The following is a 24,540-nucleotide window of genomic DNA, read 5'->3' as shown; positions in this document are numbered from 1 at the left end:
TATCATGCTTTCTGTAGTTCAGATCCTCCAATTTGCTGTAAAGAAATACAGTTGCTACAGGTTCTGAATGAACAACCAAAAAAGGTAAGATACTAGTTTGCCGTCCCTTGAATTCCTAAGGTTGAATCTGTGTCAGTCACATCATCTCTTTGGACCTCATCACACTAGAACTTAGATCCACTTTAAATCCCCTTTAGGGAGGGGCCTTTAAACAGCTCAGCCAGACAGATCCTGGGCCTCACCAAACTACAAACCCCAGAATTCTGCAGGAGGCAGAAATCAGATTTAAAGTAGATCCATGCTCTGGTGTGATGAAGCAGTTTGTCATTGCGCAATACCTGCAAAGTGTGCTGTGCTCCCTCAGCCACTGAAAGCAGCAGTTGTGGGACTGTCTCTTGGCAGCTTCAGAGTTTCCAGTGGAGACTTGCCATCATTCAGTTGCCTTATAGCTGGTTCTTTGGGAAGAGGGCTTGTAGTTGGTGAGCCACTCCTCATGCCTCAGACTTTCACCACCATTTTTTTCAATATTGATTTTTTTTTACTACATCTTTTTGGTTTGTGAGGACAGGGCACAAAGTCTTTAAAGCAGTGGTTCCCAACCTTTGGGCCTCCAGGTGTTTTGGACTTCAGCTCCCACAGTTCCTAACAGCTGGTAAGCTGGCTGGGATTTCTGGGAGTTGAAGTCCAAAAGACCTGGAGGCCCAAAGGTTGGGAACCACTGCTTTAAAGGCTGCTGCTATTCAGAAAAGGGTTTTACTACCTTTTCATACATTTTTTAAAAAAAATATTAAAGGGATAAAAAGGGAACTTAATTTTCCAAAGAAATTTCAATTTATAAGTACTTTTCTATATAAGATGAATGCTACAAACTTTGTATGAAGGTGAAGACTTGCAGGAACGGCTTAGGCAGTGCTTATGTCCATTTGCTTGTTCTACCAGCCATGACTATGAAATCTGGCCATGTTACTGGAAATGTCATATTAGCTTGCTGTCTGACATATTCACCTTAATAATGTAAATACATACACAGCATTGCCTTTTGTGCACATGTACATATTAACACACACACAATAATAAAGAGATGTAAAACTTTGAATAAAAAAATAAAATACACAACTGTACATCAATATGAGGCAGTGCCTTCAATTATTTGATCTAGAGATTATGTCAGGAAAATAATTATTTCTGTTTGATTTCCTTGAACATCTTTGTTTAAATGCTCTTAAAAACTTACGGGAAGCTACTGAATCACAGAAAATAGCTGCCAGGTTTGTTCTCCGGATTTGATAAAAAAATATTACCAGCTGTTTGAATACCACAAATTTAAAATATTTGCATTATCAACCACTAAGCTACTAAAAGTATTGGTATTCACCAATGTTAAGTGTTAACTACCTTTTTCCTATTTGATAATTAGGTAACATTAATTTTCAGGATGCAGAAGAATAAAACTATAATTGTTTCACATCTCAGAATAATTGAATCATACAGTTGATGTTGTACTACAGTGATTCTCAACCTGTGGATTCCCAGGTGTTTTGGCCTTTAACTCCCAGAAATCTGAACAGCTGGTAAATTGGCTGGGATTTCTGGGAGTTGTAGGCCAAAACACCTGGGGACCCACAGGTTGAGAACCACTGCTGTAATAGAAAACTATTTTTTACCATGTCTAATAGTGCTGTCTAGTATTTTTAACATTATCTGCAGTTGAGGAATAAATCTGTTACCTTCTTGAATCATTTAGGAAATCTCTGCAATCAGAGCAGGACTTAAAGGAATCCTATTAACAAAACCTACAGGCAGTATATATGTGCTTGAGATGCAGAATGGGACATATTTTGCTCAAATTTGCTTCTCAGAGTATGGATACAAGTAACCGGGACCTTGTCCAACAACTTTATGAGCAGCTAGTGGGCCTTCAAGGGTTAGGTATATCCCCACTTGCATGACAAGTGTCCAACAAGTACAATGGGAAACTAATGACCTCATCACATAGCCGCTGGAATCGCAATGCATTGTGGCAAATCCCGCGACCCTTGTTGGGCATCGTGGGTAACCCACAGTCCCACAACGTGCATCGCCTGGCTCCTGAGGAAGCTGTTCCTGTGGGGGGGGGAAGCATCAACCCTCCTTTGCTTCCTATGGCAACACGGGAAGTCTCCTGTGTTGTCACGGTGGCATACACCAGCTCCACCCTAGAACATCCACGAAGTCCTGCTGGAAGTTCATCTGTGTTGTTTGATGGAAGCCGGTGGGCTCTGTGAATGGCTTAGGGCTTAACCAGCGTATGCTGCCAGTTTAAGCCCTGTATGATAAGGTGGCAAATCAGAATTACAATGTACATCAGAGCACATTTGTGCATAAGGAGAAACTCCTCTGCAAGATTGGGGGAAACTGTTTTAGAAAGAACATTAGCTTTTGCATCACTGTTCCTACACGACTGAAAAAATTGTAGAATATTAGTCTCTTTTTAAAATATCTGAATGAGAAATTAAGGGCCCTTCCATACAGGCTCTATATCCTAAAATCTGATGCTAGGTTTTCTGTTTATCCCAGATTATCTGGCAGTGCGGACTCATATAAAGCAGAAATCCTGGGATCAGATCCTGGGATATAGGGCCTGTCTGGAAGGATACGAAAATGCTCAAAGATTTGCTCAAAAAAGTTTTCTATTCTTCTTAACATTGTTAAGCCAGATGACAATGTTTCCTTACCTATCCTAGTCATTGGTGGGTTGCTGACTGACTGGGGCGTGTGTGCCTCCCCTCCCTATTTCAGGTGGGATGTGTTGCCCAAGGCTGTCACCATTCACTTTGTCGAGCAGTGTTAGCAAATGCTGTTAGCTTTGTGGGTGCTTCATGTTTGACTAGGTCTTTGATTTAGGGATGCACTGTATATACTCATATATAAACCAACCTCAGTGTGTAAGTTGAGGGCAGGTTTGGGGGCCAAAAATTATGGATTTTCATATGACCGATAGATAAGTCAAGAGGAATTCCACACAGAAGGAATCAACTACCTCTGGTCAATGCTACCATTTCACTGCCTACTTTTAGGTTCTCCTGAGATGGGGCTAACCTCTTGCCTTTTGCTACACTACTTATAGGAGGTGGCTCCATTTTTTTTATAAGAGTTAAGGTACAGTAGTCATATTGATCCATGGATAAAATGTTCACTTATTTACCACAGGCAAGAACAAATACTTTCAGTGATGTTTTTTCCCTTTGCTTCACAAGATTACAAAGCTTTCTGTGCAATTTTGGAGTACTATTTGCACTTTGGAAAGCTGATTTACACACAAAAACATATAGTTCTTCTGAACAGAAAACATGTTTCTACACAAATATCAATGATTTTCTTTTAGGACACACACCTAAAAAGTGGAAGGGAGGAAAGTTTTTTTCTGTAAGATACACATTTTCCACATATGAATTGGGGGAATTTGCACATTCCTATACAAAGTATTTTCTGCCCCCAAATACATTATTTTGTATACAGAAAAGACAATTGTCCATGCAGGTTCCCAAGTTGCTAAAAATCCTGTAACTATTTTCCTTTTCGTTGGTGGGTTATCTCAAATGTCATGACACCCAATTCTCATCATGGATGTAAATATTAATCATCATTCTTCGCATTCTCCTTCAGTTCATGCTCAAAGTGTTCTGTTGCCTATGTGCACACGGGTGTTGTTGAGTGGGTTGAAGATATCTGAATAAATGAAAGGCTGGTTCGGTGTAAACATCATGAGCCGTGACAATATTTAGCACTATTTATATTAAGAAACTTTGTAAAGCTGGTCTTTAAATAAATCCTAAGTACAACCATTATAGTACCGTATGTACATACAGATTTAGGATATGAACAAGTAAACATGTGACACAGTGAAAAGTGTGAGATTTCCAATTTAACAAGGCAGGAAATGCATTCTATGCAAGACATCAGAATGAATAAACAATAGCAACAGCGAAATGAAGGTGCTACAATTTAAAACGTACAGGCAGTCCCCGAGTTGCAGACATCCGACTTACAAATGACTCATAGTTACAAATGGGGGGTGAGACAACAGGAAGTGAGAAAAATCTACCCTCAGGAAGGGAAATTCACTCCTGAAAGAGTTTTCATGGGAAAATGTGCTGAAGCTTTATCACCAATCCTTGTTTCCACAACAAGCCAAATTTTTCAAAATCCAACTATTACAGGGAAAGAAAGTGAAATGAACTTTTCTGAACAGTGGCACAGAAAGCAAAAAAAACACCACAGGGGTGTTAACCCCTATGCTGTCCAAAGATAGATAGATAGATAGATAGATAGATAGATAGATAGATAGATAGATAGATAGATAGATAGATATGCCTGGAGTTATACTTTTAAAAGTACGTGTTCCAACTTTCACACAAAGTCTACTTAAGAACAAACCTACAGAACCTATCTTGTTCATAACTTGGGGACTGCCTGTACTAGTAAAAGAAGCAGCTGAGAAGAAAACGGTGGACAGGTGGGTTAACTGACAATTCAAGGGTTTCATACACTGTCCAGTTGTGTTTCCTGAACTACCTCAGATTTTTTTCCTGTAGGTATTATGTACAGCCTGTGGGAAGAAACAGACTAATGTAGGTGAATTCAACATTACTGACATTCTTAAAGTCTAAATTAATACCAAACAATATTGTCATTAATTAAGAAAAATTACATAAAATCTAGTAAAATCTGGTATGGCAGAATTCCAACTTGCCAAAAGGAAACACTCATATTGAGAAAGCTACCCCTCCAAAAGTATTAACTTTCAGCCTGTGTCCATGTTTGAGCATTTTTGAGTGTGTGGTGGTATCCTCCAGGGGTTTCTGACTGGAACTGATTATCTAGATCCATTTCAATCTGTCTTCAAACCTGGTTATAAGACAGAGTCAGCTTTGGTCACTTTGGGGGATGACCTATTCAGATAAATGGGCCGAGGGAGTGTGTCCCTCTTGGTTCTTTTGGACCAAGAATTTGGTAGAATTTGGTACCATCAACCATGGTATCCTTCTGAGGTGCCTCACTGAAATGAGACTTGGAGATGAGACAGTGGATCCATTCCTTCCAGGAGGGCAAACCCAGAAGATGGTGCTGGGAGACTCCTGTTTGAACCCCTGGCCTTTGGCCTGAGGAGCCCCATTTTGACCCCCATGCTGCTTAACACACACACATGAAACCACTGGGAGAGATCATCCAGAGTTTTGGAATACGGTGTCATCTATATGCAGATGACACGCGGCTCTACTACTCCTTTCCACCTAAAGCCAAGGAAGCTGTCCTATCCTTAACAAGTGTCTGTTAGCAGTAATGGGCTGGATGAAGGCAAACAAATTAAAACTTATTCCAGACAAGACGGAGGTGCTCCTGGGCAGATTAGGGAATAGGAATTCAGCCTCAACTTTGGAATTCCCTTCCCAGGGAGGCTAGAATGGCCCTCTCCCTCCTGTCTTTTTTGGTGGAAGACTAAAAACATTTTAATTAGGAAGCTTTTAAAGAAGAACATTGTTAAGAATGAGCCAGGGGAGCGTGAATATGTATTTTAATAGTGGTTTCATGATTTTAATTGCTTTAACCATTTATTTTTAATAGTCCTATTCCTAGTTCTTTTTGAGTTTTTATATGTCTTAGATTTTAAATTGTACATTGCATTGTTTTTTAATCTTGTTAGCTTCTTTGAACCTCTTCTGAGAGAGAAAAAGCAGTAAATAAATATATTACTGCTAATAGCAACAACAATAATAACAATAAAATAAATGCTACTCTAGTGTTCACAATTGATCTAATGCTCATTAGTGATCTAATGAGAGAATACCACTGGAAGTACATGTGAATGATAAAATATTTTATTACTTGCTTTATTTCTGCAGGTCTAGGGATGTATCTGGCCACCTTGCAGGGTACTCCTTTGCTTATTAATACCAACAAAATCCATTAAGTTAGATTTGCTGAGACACAGTGGCAGTTCTAGATCAGCTAGTAAGTTCCATGACCAAACCAGAATTTGTATTTGGATCTTTCTCATGCAGCACTATAGTAAACTAACATTTTCAAATCAGTAGCAACAACAACAATGGTCTCGGAGATTAAGATCATCTGGGGGGCCCTTCTCTCGGTCCCACCTCCTTCACAGTCGCGACTGGTGAGGACGAAAGAGGGACTTCTCAGTGGTGGCCCCTTGACTGTGGAAATCCCTCCCCAGTGAGATCAGATCAGCTTCTTCTCTCCTGACCTTCAGGAAAAAAACTCAAGATGTGGCTTTGGGACCAAGCTTTTGACAAGTCATTGGAGCAGTGCAAAGTGTTACTACGAATCAATGTGATAAACAAATGGAATGCCCCTGGATTATATTTTGGATGGCATGATTTTAACTGATGTTTTAATAATTGATGTTTTAATAATTGGTTTTAATTGTAATTGTTTATTTGATATGTGTGTGTATGGCATCAAATTGCTATAAGTCCGCCTTGAGTCCCCACCGAGGTTGAGAAAGGTGGGATATAAATATGGTAAGTACAGTGGGGGGGGGAGTATTTAGTCAGATACCAATTGTACAAGTTCTCCCACTTAAAAAGATGAGGGAGGCCTGTAATTGACATCATAGGAAGACCTCAACTATGAGAGACAACATGAGAAAACACATCCACAAAATCACACTGTCTGATTTCTCATGAATTTATTTGCAAATTATGGTGGAAAATAAGTATTTGGTCACCTACAAAACAAGCAAGATTTCTGGGTCTCACAGACCTGTAACTTCTTCTTGAAGAGGCTCCTCTGTCCTCCACTCATAACCTGTAGTAATGGCACCTATTTGAACTTGTTATCAGTATAAAAGACACCTGTCCACAACCTCAAGCACTCACAATCCAAACTTCACTATGGTGAAGACCAAAGAGCTGTCCAAGGACACCAGAAACAAAATTGTAGCCCTGCACCAGACTGGGAAGACTGAATTGTAGCCCTGCACCAGACTGGGAAGGCAAGCAGCTTGGTGTGAAGAAATCCACAGTGGGAGCAATAATTAGAAAATGGAAGTGATACTAGACCACTGAGACTCTCCCTTGATCTCTCCCAAGATCTCACCTTATGGGGTCAAAATGATCACAAGAACAGTGAGCAAAAATCCCAGAAGCACGCGGGGAAACCTAGTGAATGACTTACAGAGAACTGGGACCAACGTCACAAAGGCTACCATCAGTAACACACTAGGCCGCCAGGGACTCAGATCCTGCAATGCCAGAAATGTCCCCCTGCTTAAGCCAGTACATGTCCGGGGCCGACTGAAGTTTGCTAGAGAGCATTTGGATGATCCAGAAGAGTATTGGGAGAATGTCATATGGTCAGATGAAACCAAAGTAGAACTGTTTGGCAGAAATACAACTTGTCGTGTTTGGAGGCGAAAGAATGCTGAGTTGCATCCAAAGAACACCCTACCTACTGTGAAGCATGGGGGTGCTTTGTGGCTATTTCTCTGCAAAGGGACCAGGGCGATTGATCCGTATGCATGAAAGAATGAATGGGGCCATGTATCGTGAGATTTGGAGTGCGAACCTCCTTCCATCAGCAAGGGCACTGAAGATGAAACGTGGCTGGGTCTTTCAGCATGACAACGATCCCAAGCCCACCGCCAGGGCAACGAAGGAGTGGCTTTGTATGAAGCATTTCAAGATTCGGGAGTGGCCTAGCCAGTCTCCAGATCTCAACCCTATAGAAAACCTTTAGAAGGAGTTGAAAGTCCATGTTGACCAGCAACAGCCCCAAAACATCACTGGTCTGGAGGACATCTGCATGGAGGAATGGGCCAACATACCAGGAACAGTGTGTGCCAACCTTGTGAGGACTTACAGAAAATGTTTGACTTCTGTCATTGCCAATAAAGGATATATAACAAAGTATTGAGATGAACATTTCTTATTGACCAAATACTTATTTTCCATCATAATTTGCAAATAAATTCATGAAAAATCAGACAATGTGATTTTCTGAATGTGTTTTCTCATGTTGTCTCTCATAGTTGAGGTCTACCTATGATGTCAATGACAGGCCTCTCTCATCTTTTTACGTGGGAGAACTTGTACAATTGGTATCTGACTAAATACTTTCTTTCCCCACTGTAAATAAATAAATACTGAAGCTATTCACCTCCCTAAACATTTTTTCCCCAAGACACATCCTCCTCCTTGCCATTTTTGTTTTGCCACTCAAGTTGTGACATGAAACACACAGTCAGTTAAGAGGTGAATGTTTGGGGCTGCAGAAAGATACATGTTTGGAGAAATTAGTATTCCTCTGTGGTAAAATTAGAACTCCATTTTCTGAGTGACAGGGACTGTCATAATTTTTAGTTTGGCCTTCAAAGATAGATTAATGTATTATCTCACTCCTAGAAAACATACCTGGAGTTCTTCTTCTGCAGTGGCTGGAGGTTACCTGGCCGGCAACAGGCAGATTTGCAGTCAATGACCTGGTAAATAACTGGGTTGTACATGGCTGCTGATTTTGCAAGCAAAGTTGGTATCACTGAAACTTTGATGGGAACGGAATCTGGTCTTCCGAAAGCTGACCACACAGACACCACGGCATATGGGATCCAAGCAAACATAAATCCTGCACAGATCAACATTGCCACCTGGTGAGCATAAAAAGTAGGGAAACCTTGTTACTTTGAATAGTCAACATATTTTGCATTACTTGGTCAGTTCTGCTTATTACTAGAAAGGCAGTTAGTGAGAAATAGAGTGCAAATAATACATTGATTCAAATTAACATGATGCAAACCAACACACATTCAACTTCTTGACATTAACCTTTGCACTGACTTCTACTTTCAATAACAAAGAAGTTAGCAAGAGGTTTGGCTAGATATAGGGGGAAAGTTATAATCCTACGCATGGGGAGAGAACTACCTTGCGGATAGTGAGCCATTCTACCTGGACACCTCATCAACCTTTGCTATTCCGTGTGCTAAAAAGTGACTTACTGTGATACATCTAGCTGTTATTTTGACTGATTTAAGTGGTCCTTAGTGGACTCTGAAGAGTGTTATATCTGTGACCAGGTTTAAGCCAAACTGGTTGTTTTTGTGCAAAGAAATAAGAAATATGGGTGGAATTTTAAAGCATTATGTAGACTCTTAAGGGTTAGGCAGACTTGGGGTCACTAGGGAGGTTTCGGGGAGTACAGCATTGGGGCATTCACTTGCACTTTAAAGACCCTGTACAAGCAGCTAAGCACCACTGATTCAACAGACCATACTCTCAGACAAATCTGTACAAGACTTCAACTTAAAGTTCAAAGAATGAGCTGGGGCAAAGAAGTAGTGGTATGGTCCAGTAAAGTTTAGGGTCAATTTCAGTGAATACTGGAACTTCTTTTCTGAGGCAGACTGTTTTCTAACCACTTACCATCTTCAATTACCAAATGGGCAACAAAAAAAAACCCAATACATATCAAATGTAGGTATTTGACCAAAGTCTGGAACATAATTAAGCCCATCTTTAAATCTCTTTTCCTGTCTAACAACACTCCATTTTCCATTCTTGAATCGAGAGTACTACTTTGGGAGACAGCGATCGGGCTTTCGGACAACGTGGCCAGTCCAGTGAAGTTGATAGTGTAGGAGCATTGCTTCAATGCTTGTGGTCTTTGATTCTTCCAGAACACTGACATTTGTCCACCTGTCTTCCCAAGAGATATGCAGGATTTTTCAGAGGCAACACTATTGGAATCATATCAGAAGTGTGATATCTGTAGACGGTCCACATTTCACAGGCATGTAACAGGGTTGGGAGGACAATAGCTTAGAATAGAAGAACAAGCATCTTGGTATCTCCCCTCGGGGAGAAGGGCGGGGTAGAAATATCGGAAATAAATACAAATGTCCTGATTCTCAAACACTCTATGTTTTATTCGGAAAAATGCTGCGCTTGCAGAACTCTGATAGTGTTGTATTTCAGTGTCAATGTTGGCTTTTGAGGAGAGATGGCTGCCAAAGTAACGGAAATGGTTATCATTTTCTAATGTTACATCATTAAGCTGTATTTCTGTCATTGCAAAGGAACTGGCTTGTACCTGCTGAAAGAGCACTTTGATTTTCTTGATGTTCAGTGAGAAGCAATTGGGCTGTGTGTAGGAATGGACCCAGGTTTGTGTATGTAGAATGAGGCTCTGTACCCATTTGTGCTGCAGGCTACACTCAGACATGTAGGGCAGCCTACTGAATGGGATGGTCTATGACATGGGAAGGAGGGGGTTGTGTTGCAAAATAAGGCACTGGCCTCTTTTATTCACGATAGAGGGGGTTCTCCTTCCCTCCTCCTTGTCCTGTTGATGCAAGGCCAAGCACTTTTTATTTCATGCTCAATAACATTTTGTTTCAGCCTGTTAAATCTATTTCAATCCAGTTTTTTCTATTAATTTAATTTCATTATAAATGATAAATGAATAAAAAAGACTCAAATATTTTTACAAGAGTTTCTGCTTGCTGTTCTCCTGGTCTACATTTTCTAGAATTTGTAGCAAACTCTTACCATGTTTTGTAGAGTACTATTATCTCAACAGTCTGATCAGAGAACCAAGGAAACAGGGCAAGGTGAGAGCATACAAAATGCTTCATTTTTGTCTTAAGTGCTGGGAGGTTTCCCAGAAATAGCTTGTGGTGGGGAGTATAGTTGTGTCACTTCTTTTAAGGTGGCTTAGGCCCCTTCTACACTGTCATATAAAATCCAGATTAACTGCTTCGAACTGAATTATATGGCAGTATAGACTCCAGTTCAAGGCTGATAATCTGGATTATATGGCAGTGTAGAAAAGACCTTAGAAGCATCACTGAATATGCTTGTGATTCTCCTCTATCCTTATAAATCCTGTTTAATGGTTTGCTTTGTCTTGTGTCAGCACCAATGGGTTTCCAGAACTTGGGACTAAACATATTGGATATGTAATGAATGAATTCAGAATTCAACTGATTTTATTAGTTAATAAGAATTCAAAAGTTAGGGTGTTTTTCTCCAAAACTAGGGCTTTCCTTGCAGAATCATTATACAAAGCACAAACCAATTGCAGTCTTTTGTCATCTACAAATTTTGGTTCCCCCGACTGTTGCCCAAATTATCTTTGCTTTGCTTCTGCATCATATGTATTGTTTTACCTCCCTGTGTTACATTGAGCCCTTTGTTTTCATTCATCCCCTTAAAAAGAAAACCTCACAGAGCTTCCTATACCCACCTTAGTTAACTTCATTTCCAGTACATGTTGGTTTTGAATCCTGGTGTCATAGTGGGCTACTTCTTTGGTGGATGACTGTACTTTTGCAATAATTTTAACATAGCAAAACATAATCACAGCAGTTGGAAGCACAAGACAGAAGAAAAGGATATTCAGAATAAAGGCCTGCCCAGCCACTGAACCTTGAGCCAGCCACCAGTCCAGAGTGCACGAGGTCCCAAATGGCTCAGGAGCATAATTGCCAAAGCCTGCAAAAGGGATGGTTGCCCAGAAGGCAGCATAGGACCAGATGATTCCTAAGCAGATAAAAACATGGTGTCTCTTCAGCCAGGTACCTAGAGGAGGATACAGTAAACATATCTCATTAACAAGTGCAAATGGTACCTTTGCAATCTTTAAAAAAAGAAATTCACATGGTGAGGTTCACACTTTGCCCACCCAGTGGTGACTCTGCTCTGCTTCAAAAACCTCAGTGCACACAAAATTGTTAGAAAAGAAGTTGGACACAACTTCATTGGTTATAGCTGTCAACTAGGATTAACTCAAATACATGGGTGCTGGATCCAGGCATTGACCAATCAATGAGGCAATATTCCAGGTGCTTCCAGAAGCCATCTGACTAAAGGAAGTCCAGGAAGGTGTAGAGATGGGAAGGCTTGAAAAAAACAACAGAAAAATTGGGGGAAAAACAGTCCCCAATTACAGAAAAATAGAAAAGTGTGTAAAATATGTTCTTTTCCAATGATAAATAATATATCTATTACATGGTATTCAAACTATATAATATGAAGACCTTAATGAAAGATTTCTGATACCCCCCCCCCCAATTTTTCTGGAAAAATGGCTTTGGGGAAAAAATGGGGAAAATTTTCCAATTTTTTCCAGGCCTTCTCATTTTTAGGAAGGTTTCTCCCCTGAACTGGGGAGGAGTCTGTCTCTGCCTTAGTTCCTAGTAGGAGTCAACATCCATTTACTTGGAGGTACTGGTAATCCATACCCCAGATCCAGGACCCATGCAAAGTGCCCCTAGTTGTGACAAACAGTACATTCATTAATATCAAGTGACCACAACAGAAAAGATAGGGCCAAAACAAATGTGGTAGTGGGTGAGAAGATGGGATGCCTCTTGAAGATGACTGCTGAACAGGTGCTTGCACAGTCTAATATATTTCCCCAATCCCAAATGGAGTGAAGCCTTTACACTCTGTTCAGGCATCCCAAGTCAATGATTTCAAACAAATGTTTGAATTCATTGGGTGGCCATTCCTGTATTTTTTACTGTGAGCAGAGTACAGCGCACAGGCTCCTAGGATAGCCTCCACTGAAGGCGGCAAACATTATTCTGCTATTCCCTGGACCAGAAAATGCCCACATGGTGAGTGATGCAATTATATTGAAGAAATAGCCTAGGAAAAATGAGGAGTGGGCAAAGCTGACCTGCAGAGGAAAGAATGGTTTTGCTTAGTTTAGTGATTCTCAACTCCCAGAAATCCTAACAGATGGTAAACTAGCTGGGATTTCTGGGAGTTGTAGGCCAAAACACCTGAGGACCCACAGGTTGAGAACCACTGGCTTAGTGGGATTTAGGCTTTCAATCCTTGTCCTGAAATCTTCTAGGGAAAAATCTTCAAAGCAGCCTCTCTAAGAAAGCAAAACCATCAGTTCCTTTGCTGGCAGAATAAAAGCTCAATTTGATTAAAAAGGGCATTCAACTTACACCCAAGCAAAGCAACAGAAACATTTCCCTGGTTTGAAGAGATGCTCCTATCTTTTTAGAAGATGATCAAAATTCCCCCCAATTTATAGGAGGAAATAATTCGAGAATTTCTGAGTAACTCAATCTCCACATATTGCGATTTATACTATGTGTTTGCCTCTGTTTCAATGTCTCACAAACACTGATTTTCTAAAAGCAAGACATGTTTAGCATATTGCATAATTAATTATTCCTGAATATGCTTTTCTCTCTCTTGAGCCATGATTTCCACAGAGTTTGCAAAGTTATGTTTAAGAAGAATGAATATAATGACATTAATTACATCCATTATTGAGTATCATACGATCACTACTCAGTTTTTGATAGCTTCTGCATGTCACTATTTTTTCATTTAAAAAATAACTTCCCAAACTCTGCTTTTCTGGGAAGAAATGAGATCTGCATTTGATTATTATGTGTAATCCCCTCTGTTTACTCAATCTATAATAATTCAAGATTCTTGCTGGGAACACAGTATAATCTTATGTACTGATATTAAATGTATTATTCTACATCTTGTGATTTATGAAATAAGGCAAGAGAAGAAACTGCAGATGATTCTAGACTACAAACCCTTTTACACTGCCATATAATCCAGATTATCAAAGTGGATATACATTATCTGCTTTGAACTGGATTATATGAGGCTACACTGACATATAATCCAGTTCAAAGCAGATAATCAGGATTTTATATGGCACTGTAGAAGAGTCCTACAACTCACATCATTATATGCTGACTGCCATTCATAGGTTGTGGAGTCCAACAAAATCTAGGGGCCTACAGATTTCCAATCAGTGGTACAAATGTATTTATCTAAATATCTTGATGATTCAGATGGTATACATTTTTTCAAGGTTAAATAGATAAGTACTGTACAAAGAATTTTTCAAATGAACTCCTGATAATTCTTGAAAACTAGCAAGTTTTTGAATTACATTGATTGTTGGGTTGATAGTGAAAGACTTCAGAAATTGACTAGTCAGCTCTCAAGGGGAAGAGGTATATTATTCTTTTATATATATTAACTTACCATAGGATAAATGGCAGATTTTGAAATATCGATCCAAGCTTACTGCTGTCATGGTAATAAGACTCCCAATGCCAAAGAAGAACCCAGCCCATCCATACCAACGGCAACCACTCCAACCAAAAATCCAGCGGTGGGAGAAGAAGGCAATGATGCTAAAAGGCTTTCCCACCACTGTAAAGGGAAAGACAGTTAGTCAGGTAAAGTGGCTGAAGTATCATATCAAAGTCATAATGCAAAGGAACACCTCCTCAAACAGTGCTAGGTAAAAGTAAAGGTTTCCCCTGACGTTAAGTCCAGTTGTGTCCGACTCTGGGGGCTGGTGCTCATCTCCATTTCTAAGCCAAAGAGCCGGTTTTGTCCATAGACACCTCCAAGGTCATGTGGCCAGCATGACTGCATGGCACGCCTTTACCTTCCTGCTGATGCGGTACCTATTGATCTACTCACATTTGTATGTTTTTGAACTGGTAGGTTGGCAGAAGCTGGGGCTAACAGTGGGTGCTCATTCCGCTCCCCGGATTTGAACCTGCGACCTTTCGGTCCACAAGTTCAGAAGCTCAGCACTTTAACACACTGCACCACCGGAGGCCCCTCAAACAGTGCTAAGAAATGTCTATTTTTCATGTAATAATGAGGAGCAAACACTTATCTACTGGGTTGTGATTAGTTCTCTTTCTGCTTTTACGAAAGAAGTGAAGACATAGCCCTTCAAAGTAGCCCTTTAAACTATTTTGATCTTCATTACTTATTGATTTAAGGGTTTTATTATTTAATTATTATTCATTGCGAGGATCCTTATTTTCCAAAGTATAAAATGTAAGGATTTGTTCAAAATTTAATTTTAGAATGGCAGCACCTGAATCTGAAAACAATAGCAAGATTTAGATACCAAAGAGTCGTTTACAAAATTCCTTCAGCAGAGATAGGATCGGCTTTATGAAGAGTTCTGTTACAGTCTACCATGATTTTTAACAGAATACTGATCAGCATTCCAGAGAGGAGGGAGCGAACAAGTAATATCTGCCAGGAGAAGAGTTTGTTTATTTTTTATTTACAATATTTGTACCCCACCCTTCTCACCCCAAAGGGGACTCAGAGCAGCTTTACAGAACACATATTCGGCAAACATTCAATGCTGATTACACACAATTTAACAAGGACAGACAACACACAGAAGAGGTTATCCTGTTTCTGGCATCTTTTGTCTATGAATGCCACCCAAACTACCTGCTTTATCTATTTTTCATTTGGGGAACTCTTTGTCAACTACATTTAGCACTGAGGATGCCTCTTAGTGGGCAGTAGCAATAGAGAGCTACTACTGCCCAAAGATGTGGTCTTGGGACAGATAAGAGCCGCCACATGTAAATTATGCCCATTATGCCAAGTTTTATTTGACCACTTGATCCATGCCCTGCTTCCATACTGTTCATATAACTGTATCATTATGTTAGGAATGCATTAAACAGCACTAAAAATGTCAGTGATCCAAAATCCTGCTGCGGCAAGATTGACCATAGCCAAAGACTGGAAAGGGGAAAAAGTTTAACTAAAAAGGATTGGGGGGAAAGAATGCGGGAATATATGCTAATGGCTAAGCTAACCAATAATAGGATAGCCAACTAATAGAACAAAAGTAATTAGGACTTTCTAGAAAAATTGAAGTTAGCCATGGCATATCTGAATAGAGAGTAACATAGAGAAGCTCCATTAGGAATTTAGGATTACTATGTACAAGGGTAGATAAATTGGCTTAAAAGCTTCATAGTGCTTCAGCATCAGAAGTCATGGTGAAGGGTGCACAGATGAGGGTAAGAGGTTTTATTTTGTATGGGATAAGGATTTTGGATGTGTCTATGGTTTGCTGTGTGTAATACGTTGTGTGTTGTTTGAATGTTATGGTGAACTCTTATATTTAATTTTTTAAATGAGTAGAAAGTTTAGACTGAAAATAGTGGATAACATGTAAAAATAGCAAGACTATATGTTGTAAATTAAGTTACTGATAATAATATGCACCCAATGTCAAAATTAACTGATTGATTGACTAATGTAAATATGCATGTATAAATCAAAATTATTGTTACCTGACTATATCTGCTATGACTTGTTGTTCTGTTATGTACCATAACTATAATAAACTGTTTACCCCCCCACCCCCAAAAACTCCCTGGATGTCAAAAAAAAATCCTGCAACTAGACTATTACCTGAGATTGATTTCACTATTTCCCTGTTATGACACCGTCATTGGTTACCAATAGGTTTTTATGCATAATTCACAATGCTATATATAAAGGGCTACATAATGGTACAAAGCAGTACACAGGATGATATTTACCCATATGTCTGTTCAGATGGTAGCAGGAATTCCCTGCCGCTCAGTCACATTAAACACAGTGGAGTGTGGGATGGTTGCTGAGACAGCTATGCCTGGTTCCACTTAGGAACAATTGTCTCAAGTGTGCCTAAACTGAGTTAGTTAACCAGGATCAGCCCTGTTTCGAGTTTAGCCACTGCAGGGCTGGAGAAAAAAAAATCACACACACACTACGTAGTCAGCATAGATGTGCTTTAGAGCTTGTTTAAAGAAGGAAAATTAGCGCAGCCACATTTAATGATCAACTCAAGCCCAACACCAGTATTAAGGAAGAGTTCAAATAAGAAATGCTATCTATCAGTGCAATCTGAGTCACTGAGCATAGTGGTAAACATTACTGATATTCCTTCATGTGATTCATTACTGATGGTTCATTACTGATGTTCCTTCATGTCTAGCACATGAATGCTCTTCCCTGCATAATTATGACTTGACTGAAGCTATTGTCACATGCTCTGATCTTCCTTTCTGGGAGCTGTAGTTCACCCACAACCAAAGAAACTGTGATCTCCACCGATGATGGATCTGGTCCAAACTTGGCACACAGAACCCCCATGTTTAACTCAACCTGCTGGAGGGGTTTGAGGGGACTGGCTCACCATAAAGGGAGCTGTAGTTCACCCTACAGCCAGAGAGCACACTGAACCCCACCAATGATGCAGCCAGAGCAAGCTTGCCCAACACAACAAACTTGAAATACTGATGGAATTTCTTGGGGTTAACCTGGCATGATGTCATTTGTAGCTCAACCACAACCTTATGCATTTTGTACAAATAAAACTCTGACTTTTTCTAATAACCCAGGCAATGCCAGATAGCCAAGCTAGTAGCTGATATACAATTAAACAACAAAGTAAAAACATTAGCTATTAAAAACATTAAAATTCATCTAAAGATGGCATACAAACCGTAAGCAGATTTAATTGTAAAAAAGAGATTATTTATTTTAGGGTCTTTTCTTGGCATGACTGTTAAATATGTGAACTGAGGTGTAGCCTATTATAGAATATTTACTCATTCATATAGTATTATAAATGAACACTGGTGGAGGAATGGTGTTTGTACAGGAAAAACAGCCAAGAACATGGATAAAAAGTAGTTAATTTGTGGTTTCAAGAGTTACACAGCTTTTCTTGACAAGGCCCTTACCAAAAAAAAAAAAAAAGGCAGGAAATGAGATGGGTTGAATAACTCTGTATCAATGCATATAAATACAGGAATTTTTTCAAAGGAAATTAAAATCATGTGAAAGAAGGAAAAACATTTTAAAGGAGAAGCAAAGTTTTAAAAGGCCAGAAGAATGAAAAAGATAAAATTGCAAATAAAGTATTATTGCCTGAAGAAGAGGAATGAAAACAGAAAGAAAACTAAGCCGTTTCTGTATATATAATTTTTAAAAAAAATCTGAAGCCAGTATATTTCTTTCACAATTAGAAACAAACAGCCTTACCCTCCATAAATGTTACTAGACTATTCAAAAGTTCTTTTAAAAACCATAAACAAAGCAACACAAAGTGTAACCTAAAAATTAGCATCATATTCCTTCAATTAATTTGAGCATATCGATTAGTCACTTACCGTTAATCAGCAGCAACACTATCTGTAGTGAGTGGCAAATAAGGACCCACAATATTTTTTTACACTGGTTGGCATTTCTCATCAGAAATTAAACAAAGCTATCATGCAAAAACAAATGAACACAGTACCCATCCATAATGATCCCTCACTGTTTACCAATGCCCATATTTTCATTCTCATCCCATTAAATTACCTGAAATTCCCAAGTCACACACCGCTAAATTGACAGTCATTATTTCAGCAGGCTTCAGCTTCTTTTTCCGTTGGGTGGACATGTAAATAACGTATCCATTTCCTAAAGTTGACAAAATCCCTGCAATAAATTAATAATATAAATCAAATAAACTTCCCTATATACCCATGTATAAGTCTAAAAAAATTAGTCAAAACTCCAAGCCAGAAAACCTGAGTCAAGTTATCCATAGGTCAATGTGAGTATTGTACCTTCATTCTTCATCTTTCAAAAAGGATCGAATATATAAGTATCACATCATAAGTCTACAATTTCTGTTTTCTCACTTCACATTCTTAAACTTCTTCTAACTACACAAATGAAATTATTGGGACACAAATAGTGGAGGCTCTGCCTCCAATAATGGAAATGCATATTATGAGAAACTGTTCTGTTCAGCTATTAATTGCCTCTTGTGAATCCATTACAATCTTCTGCTTCCAATGCACTGCAAGTAATAAAAACTGGAATATTTCTCTCAAAAAATATTTCTCTCACATGCCAGCTCTCCATTACAAGTCATAATTTTTCTTTTTCTCTCAGGTTAGTGAGAGATTTGAACATTGAGGTGGATGATCGGAAAATTAGTTTTAAATTTTGGTCTGTGCATACAGTATATTAACACAGGCTGCCAATTCCCATGTTCTTGTAGCCCATGCTTGCAGCAATACTGTAAAGAAAACTAAGGCTCAAAATGAGCTCAGACTGGCTAGGCAAGCAGAAAGTAACAAAAGAGAGTTTTCTTCAATATGTTTGAAGCAAGCAAATGCCAACAGATCACAACAAAAAAGCTGAAGTGTTTAATACCCATTTTGTTCCAGTTTTTCTGTGCTTCTATTCATCCACAGAGATCTTGGCAAGGACCCTGAGTTGCAAATAAAAAGTGAAAAGGATTTTTCTGGGAATCATCTAGGCTGGATCTACACTGCTCTATATCCCAGGAAATGATCCCAGATTATTTTATATAAACTGGATTATGTAAGTGTCCACTGCCATATAATCTGGGAAAAACAGATAATCTGGGATAAATTCCCAGGATATAGGGCAGTATAGAAGGGGCTGAATTTAACTGAAATTAGTTCAAACCCACGGGGACAGATGAACTGCAGCCTTCTGAACGAGCCTGCTGAGATGCCCACAGAACCACTTGCCATTATTTTTGAGAAATCTTGATGAACAGGTTGTGGGGGGCAGAGGACTGGAGATGAGCAAAAAAGTAAAAAATGAAGATCCAAGAAACTACAGCCTAGCCAACCTGATTTCAATACCATAAAAATATTGGAGCAGATGATACTATCGCCTATAGTTGGGGAACCTTTTTTCTGCCCAAGGCCATTTGGATAACACCATCCATGGACCATACCTTTAATTAATTTATTATAAATACATAATTGCAAAATTATTTATTATATTATTATTATAAATTATACAATTACATATTAAAATCAAATAAAAATTCCAAAGACTGCATGCATAGGTAGCAGTCTGCGTGTGCACAGGTTTACTAATCATATATCTTTTGATCATATCACTAATATAGTAGATGGTGGGAATGCTGTGGATACCATTTATCTGGCTTTAGCAAATAACCTGATAAGATCCGCTATGGTATTTTGATTAGCAGTATATAAAATAGATGGAAACACTGTCAGATGGGTGTTATTTTCTTGTCTTGCTTACTAGTAATTCTGCATTTTGTTCCATGACTATAAATGTTTTCCTTGTACTTCAAACTGTATTTATATCTGTTCCTTTGCCTAAGTAATCTTCAAAATATTCTTCCAGTTTTAGCTGTTTATTTAGTTTCTTCTTTCAAAATATAGATTCACTTTGTTTACAATTTGATTGTAGCCTTTTCTCTTTTATCCTTAATATCACTGGATTGTGGTCTGAGAATATTCTTGATAGATTATACTTTTTATTTGCGTTGATAAAGTCTTTGAAATGAAAAACATGTGTTTCCCAGATAGTAATTTATGGCATTCCTTGAGCATCTACTAATTCCCAATTGTCTAATATGTCTAAAAGGGTTTTGGTAACTTGCCCTGTTCTGGGTTAATGTCTTTTTCAGATTTTCTGTCTAACAGTGGACATATCACCTCATCTCAGTCACCCATGTTCAAAGAGTCCTATCAACAACTGTGCTTCAAATTAGAAGGAGGTTCAAGTGCAGTACATAAATGTTCTGTCCTATTATTTTAGACCTAAATATCAATTTAGCTTCCCATGCTCTTTCAATATCTGCTCTGAAGCAAATTCCTATTTGCAGAGTACCAAGCAAATAAAGATTCAAATGGAATGTTTTCTTGCCCTGCCTCTCTGCATTTATGTTGGTTTAACCCAGTGGTTCTCAACCTGAGGGTCCCCAGGTGTTTTGGTCGACAGCTCCCAGAAATCCCAGCCAGTTTACCAGCTGTTAGGATTTCTGGGAGTTGAAGGCCAAAACATCTGGGGACCCCAGGTTGAGAACCACTGGTTTAATCTATTCTCACTTTTCTCTCCACTCTCCTCCCCATTCTGCTTTGAAGGGGTAAAGCAAAATATGTGTGTTTAGAAGAATGAAAGAAAAAAATAAAAATGACTTTAAGTCAACTCAGCAAGTGGCTATATAGGTTGTTATACCTAAGACTTTGTGCTAGGTTGTTACAACAAAGGTTGTTACAACTATGTGTTGCTGAATTCTGTGAGGCTGAGTCCCCACCTAGCGACACGCATACAAAGGATAATTTTCTGAAGGTACAACTGACACATTGTTCAAATTTACTCCTAGACACTGTTGAACCTTAGCTTCCTGGATCAGGGCTAACTCCAAGAGTACACCAAACCTGCAAATAGATGCCTTCATGGGAAATGTATCCCCATCCAGCACAACCAGAATCTCTATTTTTAATCCCTTTAATCCTTTGACTCTCAAGCACAAATCTGAAGAAAGCATTCAATATCATAGCAAAAATCCCATGCAGACTGCATTTTAAATTGTGCATGGCTTTTTTGTGTGAGAGTGTCCTGAAAAAACAGTAGCTGCAACTGGTTCCCAGAAGATAGAAGCAGCCAAAGAGCCCCATTACTGTGGGGTCAAAGGGTCATGTGAATAAGTTTTGGAAACTAAAAATAGTTTTACAATGATGGTCATATGTATGTTTCCCTGTAAATTTTTTTTGGCAGACATTGACCTAAACTGTTTCAAATTTCACAATCCAAGGCAAGGCAGCTAATAAAAATGCATCAAGCTATAGCGATCACTAACAATAATCAATGTTCCACAGAAACAAAAGGAGTGTTATAAAGGCCTACTGGAAGTGTAAATCCATTCACATACTAACTGTAGTTACATCTAGCTGGTAAAGCAGATTGAGGTGGTAGCTGAAGAAGCAGCTTATCCAGGAACCAACTGAGTGTGCAGTCAGCTATGGGACCTTCCACACTGGTCCAAAAGCTAATGAAATAGGCATTTTAAACGCCAATTTCATTCATTTCTGGAGGCCAAACTGGGGCCTGAAACCCTGTCTTTTTGGCACTACCAGCCTCCCTTCACAGGCTTATAAGAATATCAGGAATCATTTCTTCCATTATGTATTATCCGAGTTTAATAAATCCTTCTTCATATGTATCCTTTATGATATGCTACTTTATGCCTACATGCTTGAGTAGAGGGCTGATCTGATTATGCCACTCTGCACTTTGATTTGTTACTGCAGATAGCCACCTTTATTCTCAGGTTCTACTGAGTTTTAGGAAATTTTATAATTTTATAATTCTTACAATTTTATTAGTGTGATTTGATGTGCGTTGTTGTTCTTATACTTATGTCACTGTGTATATGCTTATGTCTTGTTGTTTATATGTGGTACTTTGGAGTACTTCTGTGAGCTACCCCAAATCCCTTTGGGGAGATGGTGACGGGGTATAAATAAAGATTTATTATTTTTATCTTTTTTCTCTGGGAGCTCTTTATACATCCCTGGTTGTCTTCAAAAGCTTCAGCTGATGTGGGTTTAACTATTCTAAAGTACAATAACAACATATGCGGCCATATTAGCTCCGCACATACTTCAGATGCTGAGACATATTCCGCTTCAGTATCATCATTTTTATGGTTTATGACATCATTTATGACATCATTTTTATGGTTTACCTCCTAGGTCATGGAAAGCTAAAAGTAAAATGAATGGTTGAAGTACCACGTACATAAGAGAAGGCAGGAGGAAGCAATCATCAAAGGGATGTTCTCTGACACTACAGGGGAAACACAGGTTGCTATAGATCTTTGAATGGTCTTCTGTGATTACACACCAATGGGTTAACTGCACCTGTGTAGTGCGATTCAGTATATTCTAGAACTCTAAGAGATACTTTTTGGCAGTAACTTCATCCACCGTCCTGAGAGTATATAGTAGGTAAGGTGCCGCCATTGCCTCAGGTCAAGTTTTACCATGGTAAAAACTTAAGAGTGGAAATGTGCAAGGTGTGACAAGTGGGAAAGGTGGATGGGTGTGGTGTGTATTCACAAAAGCCCACTCAAATAACAGGTAAGCAACGTGTGTTTCTTGTTTGTGCTCTCTGTGAATGAACACCAATGGGAAACTAGCAAGCTACTGCAAAGGAGGAGGGTGGACATTGGCATTGTCACTGACAATTTCACTATTGTCCGCTACCTCAATAAGCAGGGGCACCAGGTCCTGGACTCTCCTTAACCTCGATCTCTACCTCTGGCATTACTATGTTCCAGGGAATATCTTCCCAATGGCATTGAATCTTCCAGGCGATGACAATGCACTGGCAGACCAACTCAACAGAACTCCTCATGTCTGCCACGAGTGGAAACTTCACTCAGACGAAGTCCATCGTATCTTCAACCAATGGAGAACACCCCGCCTCAGTCTATTCACTTCTTGCAGAACACGCAACTCCATCGGTGCTGCTTGAAGTTGACAAAAAAGGCATCACAGCCTTCACCAGGAAATGGAAAGAACCCCTCCACTATGCCTTCCCACCACTACCACTGATCACCAGGGTCCTGCAAATGTGTCAACCTTGAAGAAGGGGTTCGGAAGGTACAAGCTTTTTCTGCACTGTAAAGGGTTTGAGAGCATTGATATGAGGGAATTTTTCTTTTCAGAGACCAATGTCTATTGATGGTTAAGTGGAAGCAATAAGCGCCTCATCCCAGAATTGAGGTGTCTGTCATTATATAGAGTTTGTTATCAGGAGTCATGAAAGACATGCTGGCACAGACATTGTCGTGTGAGAACCACCAGACCAGACAGTCACGTACTGGCCAAGAGGCTGTTAGACACTTGTTCTGGGAATCTTTTAGAGGATTGAAGACCAAGCAGAACCAAGATTACAGCGGTCGCATGTGAACTCTTGCAAACGGTGTGATTAAAGTTCTTGAATGCCATGTGTTTAAAGAGGATTTGGAACTCTCTAGCTTGATTTCATGGTCAAGCTGAATGAACATTGTGAGGAACTGAAGTTTTTTAAATAGGACATGCTGAAGCATAGCTACTGTGTTTACAGAATCAGTTTTGGCACTGATAAGATCTGGACATGGAAGTCTGCAAATGTTTTGACATTGCCTGATGGAGATGGAGGGTCAAGATGAGTCACCTCCAGATTCAAAGAAGAAAGGTAGAAAATATGTATAAGCATAAAAATAACAATAAATGCCAAAAGTTAATGTATAGTAGATTGTACTGAATATTATGCATCTGCTGTAAAACAAACAATGTATAACAAATGTATTGAATTATAATAAAATAAATAAAATATTTTTAAAAAACGAAGAAGGAAGGTACACAGCATCAGAGGAGGAAGCTGGACAAAATAGTAGTCATCCTGCTCTTCCAAATAATCATCACCTTGAGCGTGGTGGGCACCTGGTTCAGCTGCTATAGGAGTATAGGGCTGAGAACCCATGTAAGTCAGGTTTTGAGCAGCAATCTGTTAGCCATCTCCCAAAGCAGGAGTTTTTGGCAGAGAGACTATTCCATCATTGGTTGTGTTGTCTTGTACTTTTTAAGACTTATTAGACTCATCTGAATGAGCACATTTAGGCAACAAAGTCAAGAGGGCACCCACCATCGACGGAAGGTCAGACTTGGCCTTTGAAGACTTGCAACATTTGTGGATGACACAGGAGAGGTTTTGGTAGAGGGAGAGGCTGAAAGAAGATGGTTGATCTTTAAAGATGGTCTCATACAAAGCTGCTTTGAGATGCTGATTCCTGTTCCTTCTGGCTACTGGTGTGAAGGTCTGACATATCTTGAGGGCCAAGGCCACATGCACCTCACCGAGGCAAACCAAACAGCAGGAATGGCCA

At 39.3% G+C, this 24,540-nt stretch overlaps 1 protein-coding gene across 1 annotated transcript in view; it reads right to left on the bottom strand.

The window, feature by feature from the left end:
- Positions 1 to 812: 812 nt before the first annotated feature.
- The window catches only part of LOC100554017 (opsin-5), a 39,654-nt gene continuing 15,926 nt past the window's right edge, over positions 813 to 24,540 (bottom strand). The window contains exons 3-7 of the mRNA XM_008116579.3: positions 18,180 to 18,299; positions 14,031 to 14,201; positions 11,242 to 11,576; positions 8,412 to 8,644; positions 813 to 4,588 (exon numbers count right to left, since the gene is read on the bottom strand). Of these exons, the coding sequence (XP_008114786.1) occupies positions 4,522 to 4,588; positions 8,412 to 8,644; positions 11,242 to 11,576; positions 14,031 to 14,201; positions 18,180 to 18,299 (926 nt within the window). The 3' untranslated portion in view covers positions 813 to 4,521. The remainder of the gene's footprint in view (positions 4,589 to 8,411; positions 8,645 to 11,241; positions 11,577 to 14,030; positions 14,202 to 18,179; positions 18,300 to 24,540) is intronic.

The sequence above is a fragment of the Anolis carolinensis genome, chromosome 1 (assembly GCF_035594765.1).
Source record: "Anolis carolinensis isolate JA03-04 chromosome 1, rAnoCar3.1.pri, whole genome shotgun sequence".
Classification (NCBI taxonomy): domain Eukaryota; kingdom Metazoa; phylum Chordata; class Lepidosauria; order Squamata; family Dactyloidae; genus Anolis; species Anolis carolinensis.
This window is presented reverse-complemented; position numbering and strand designations above follow the sequence as displayed.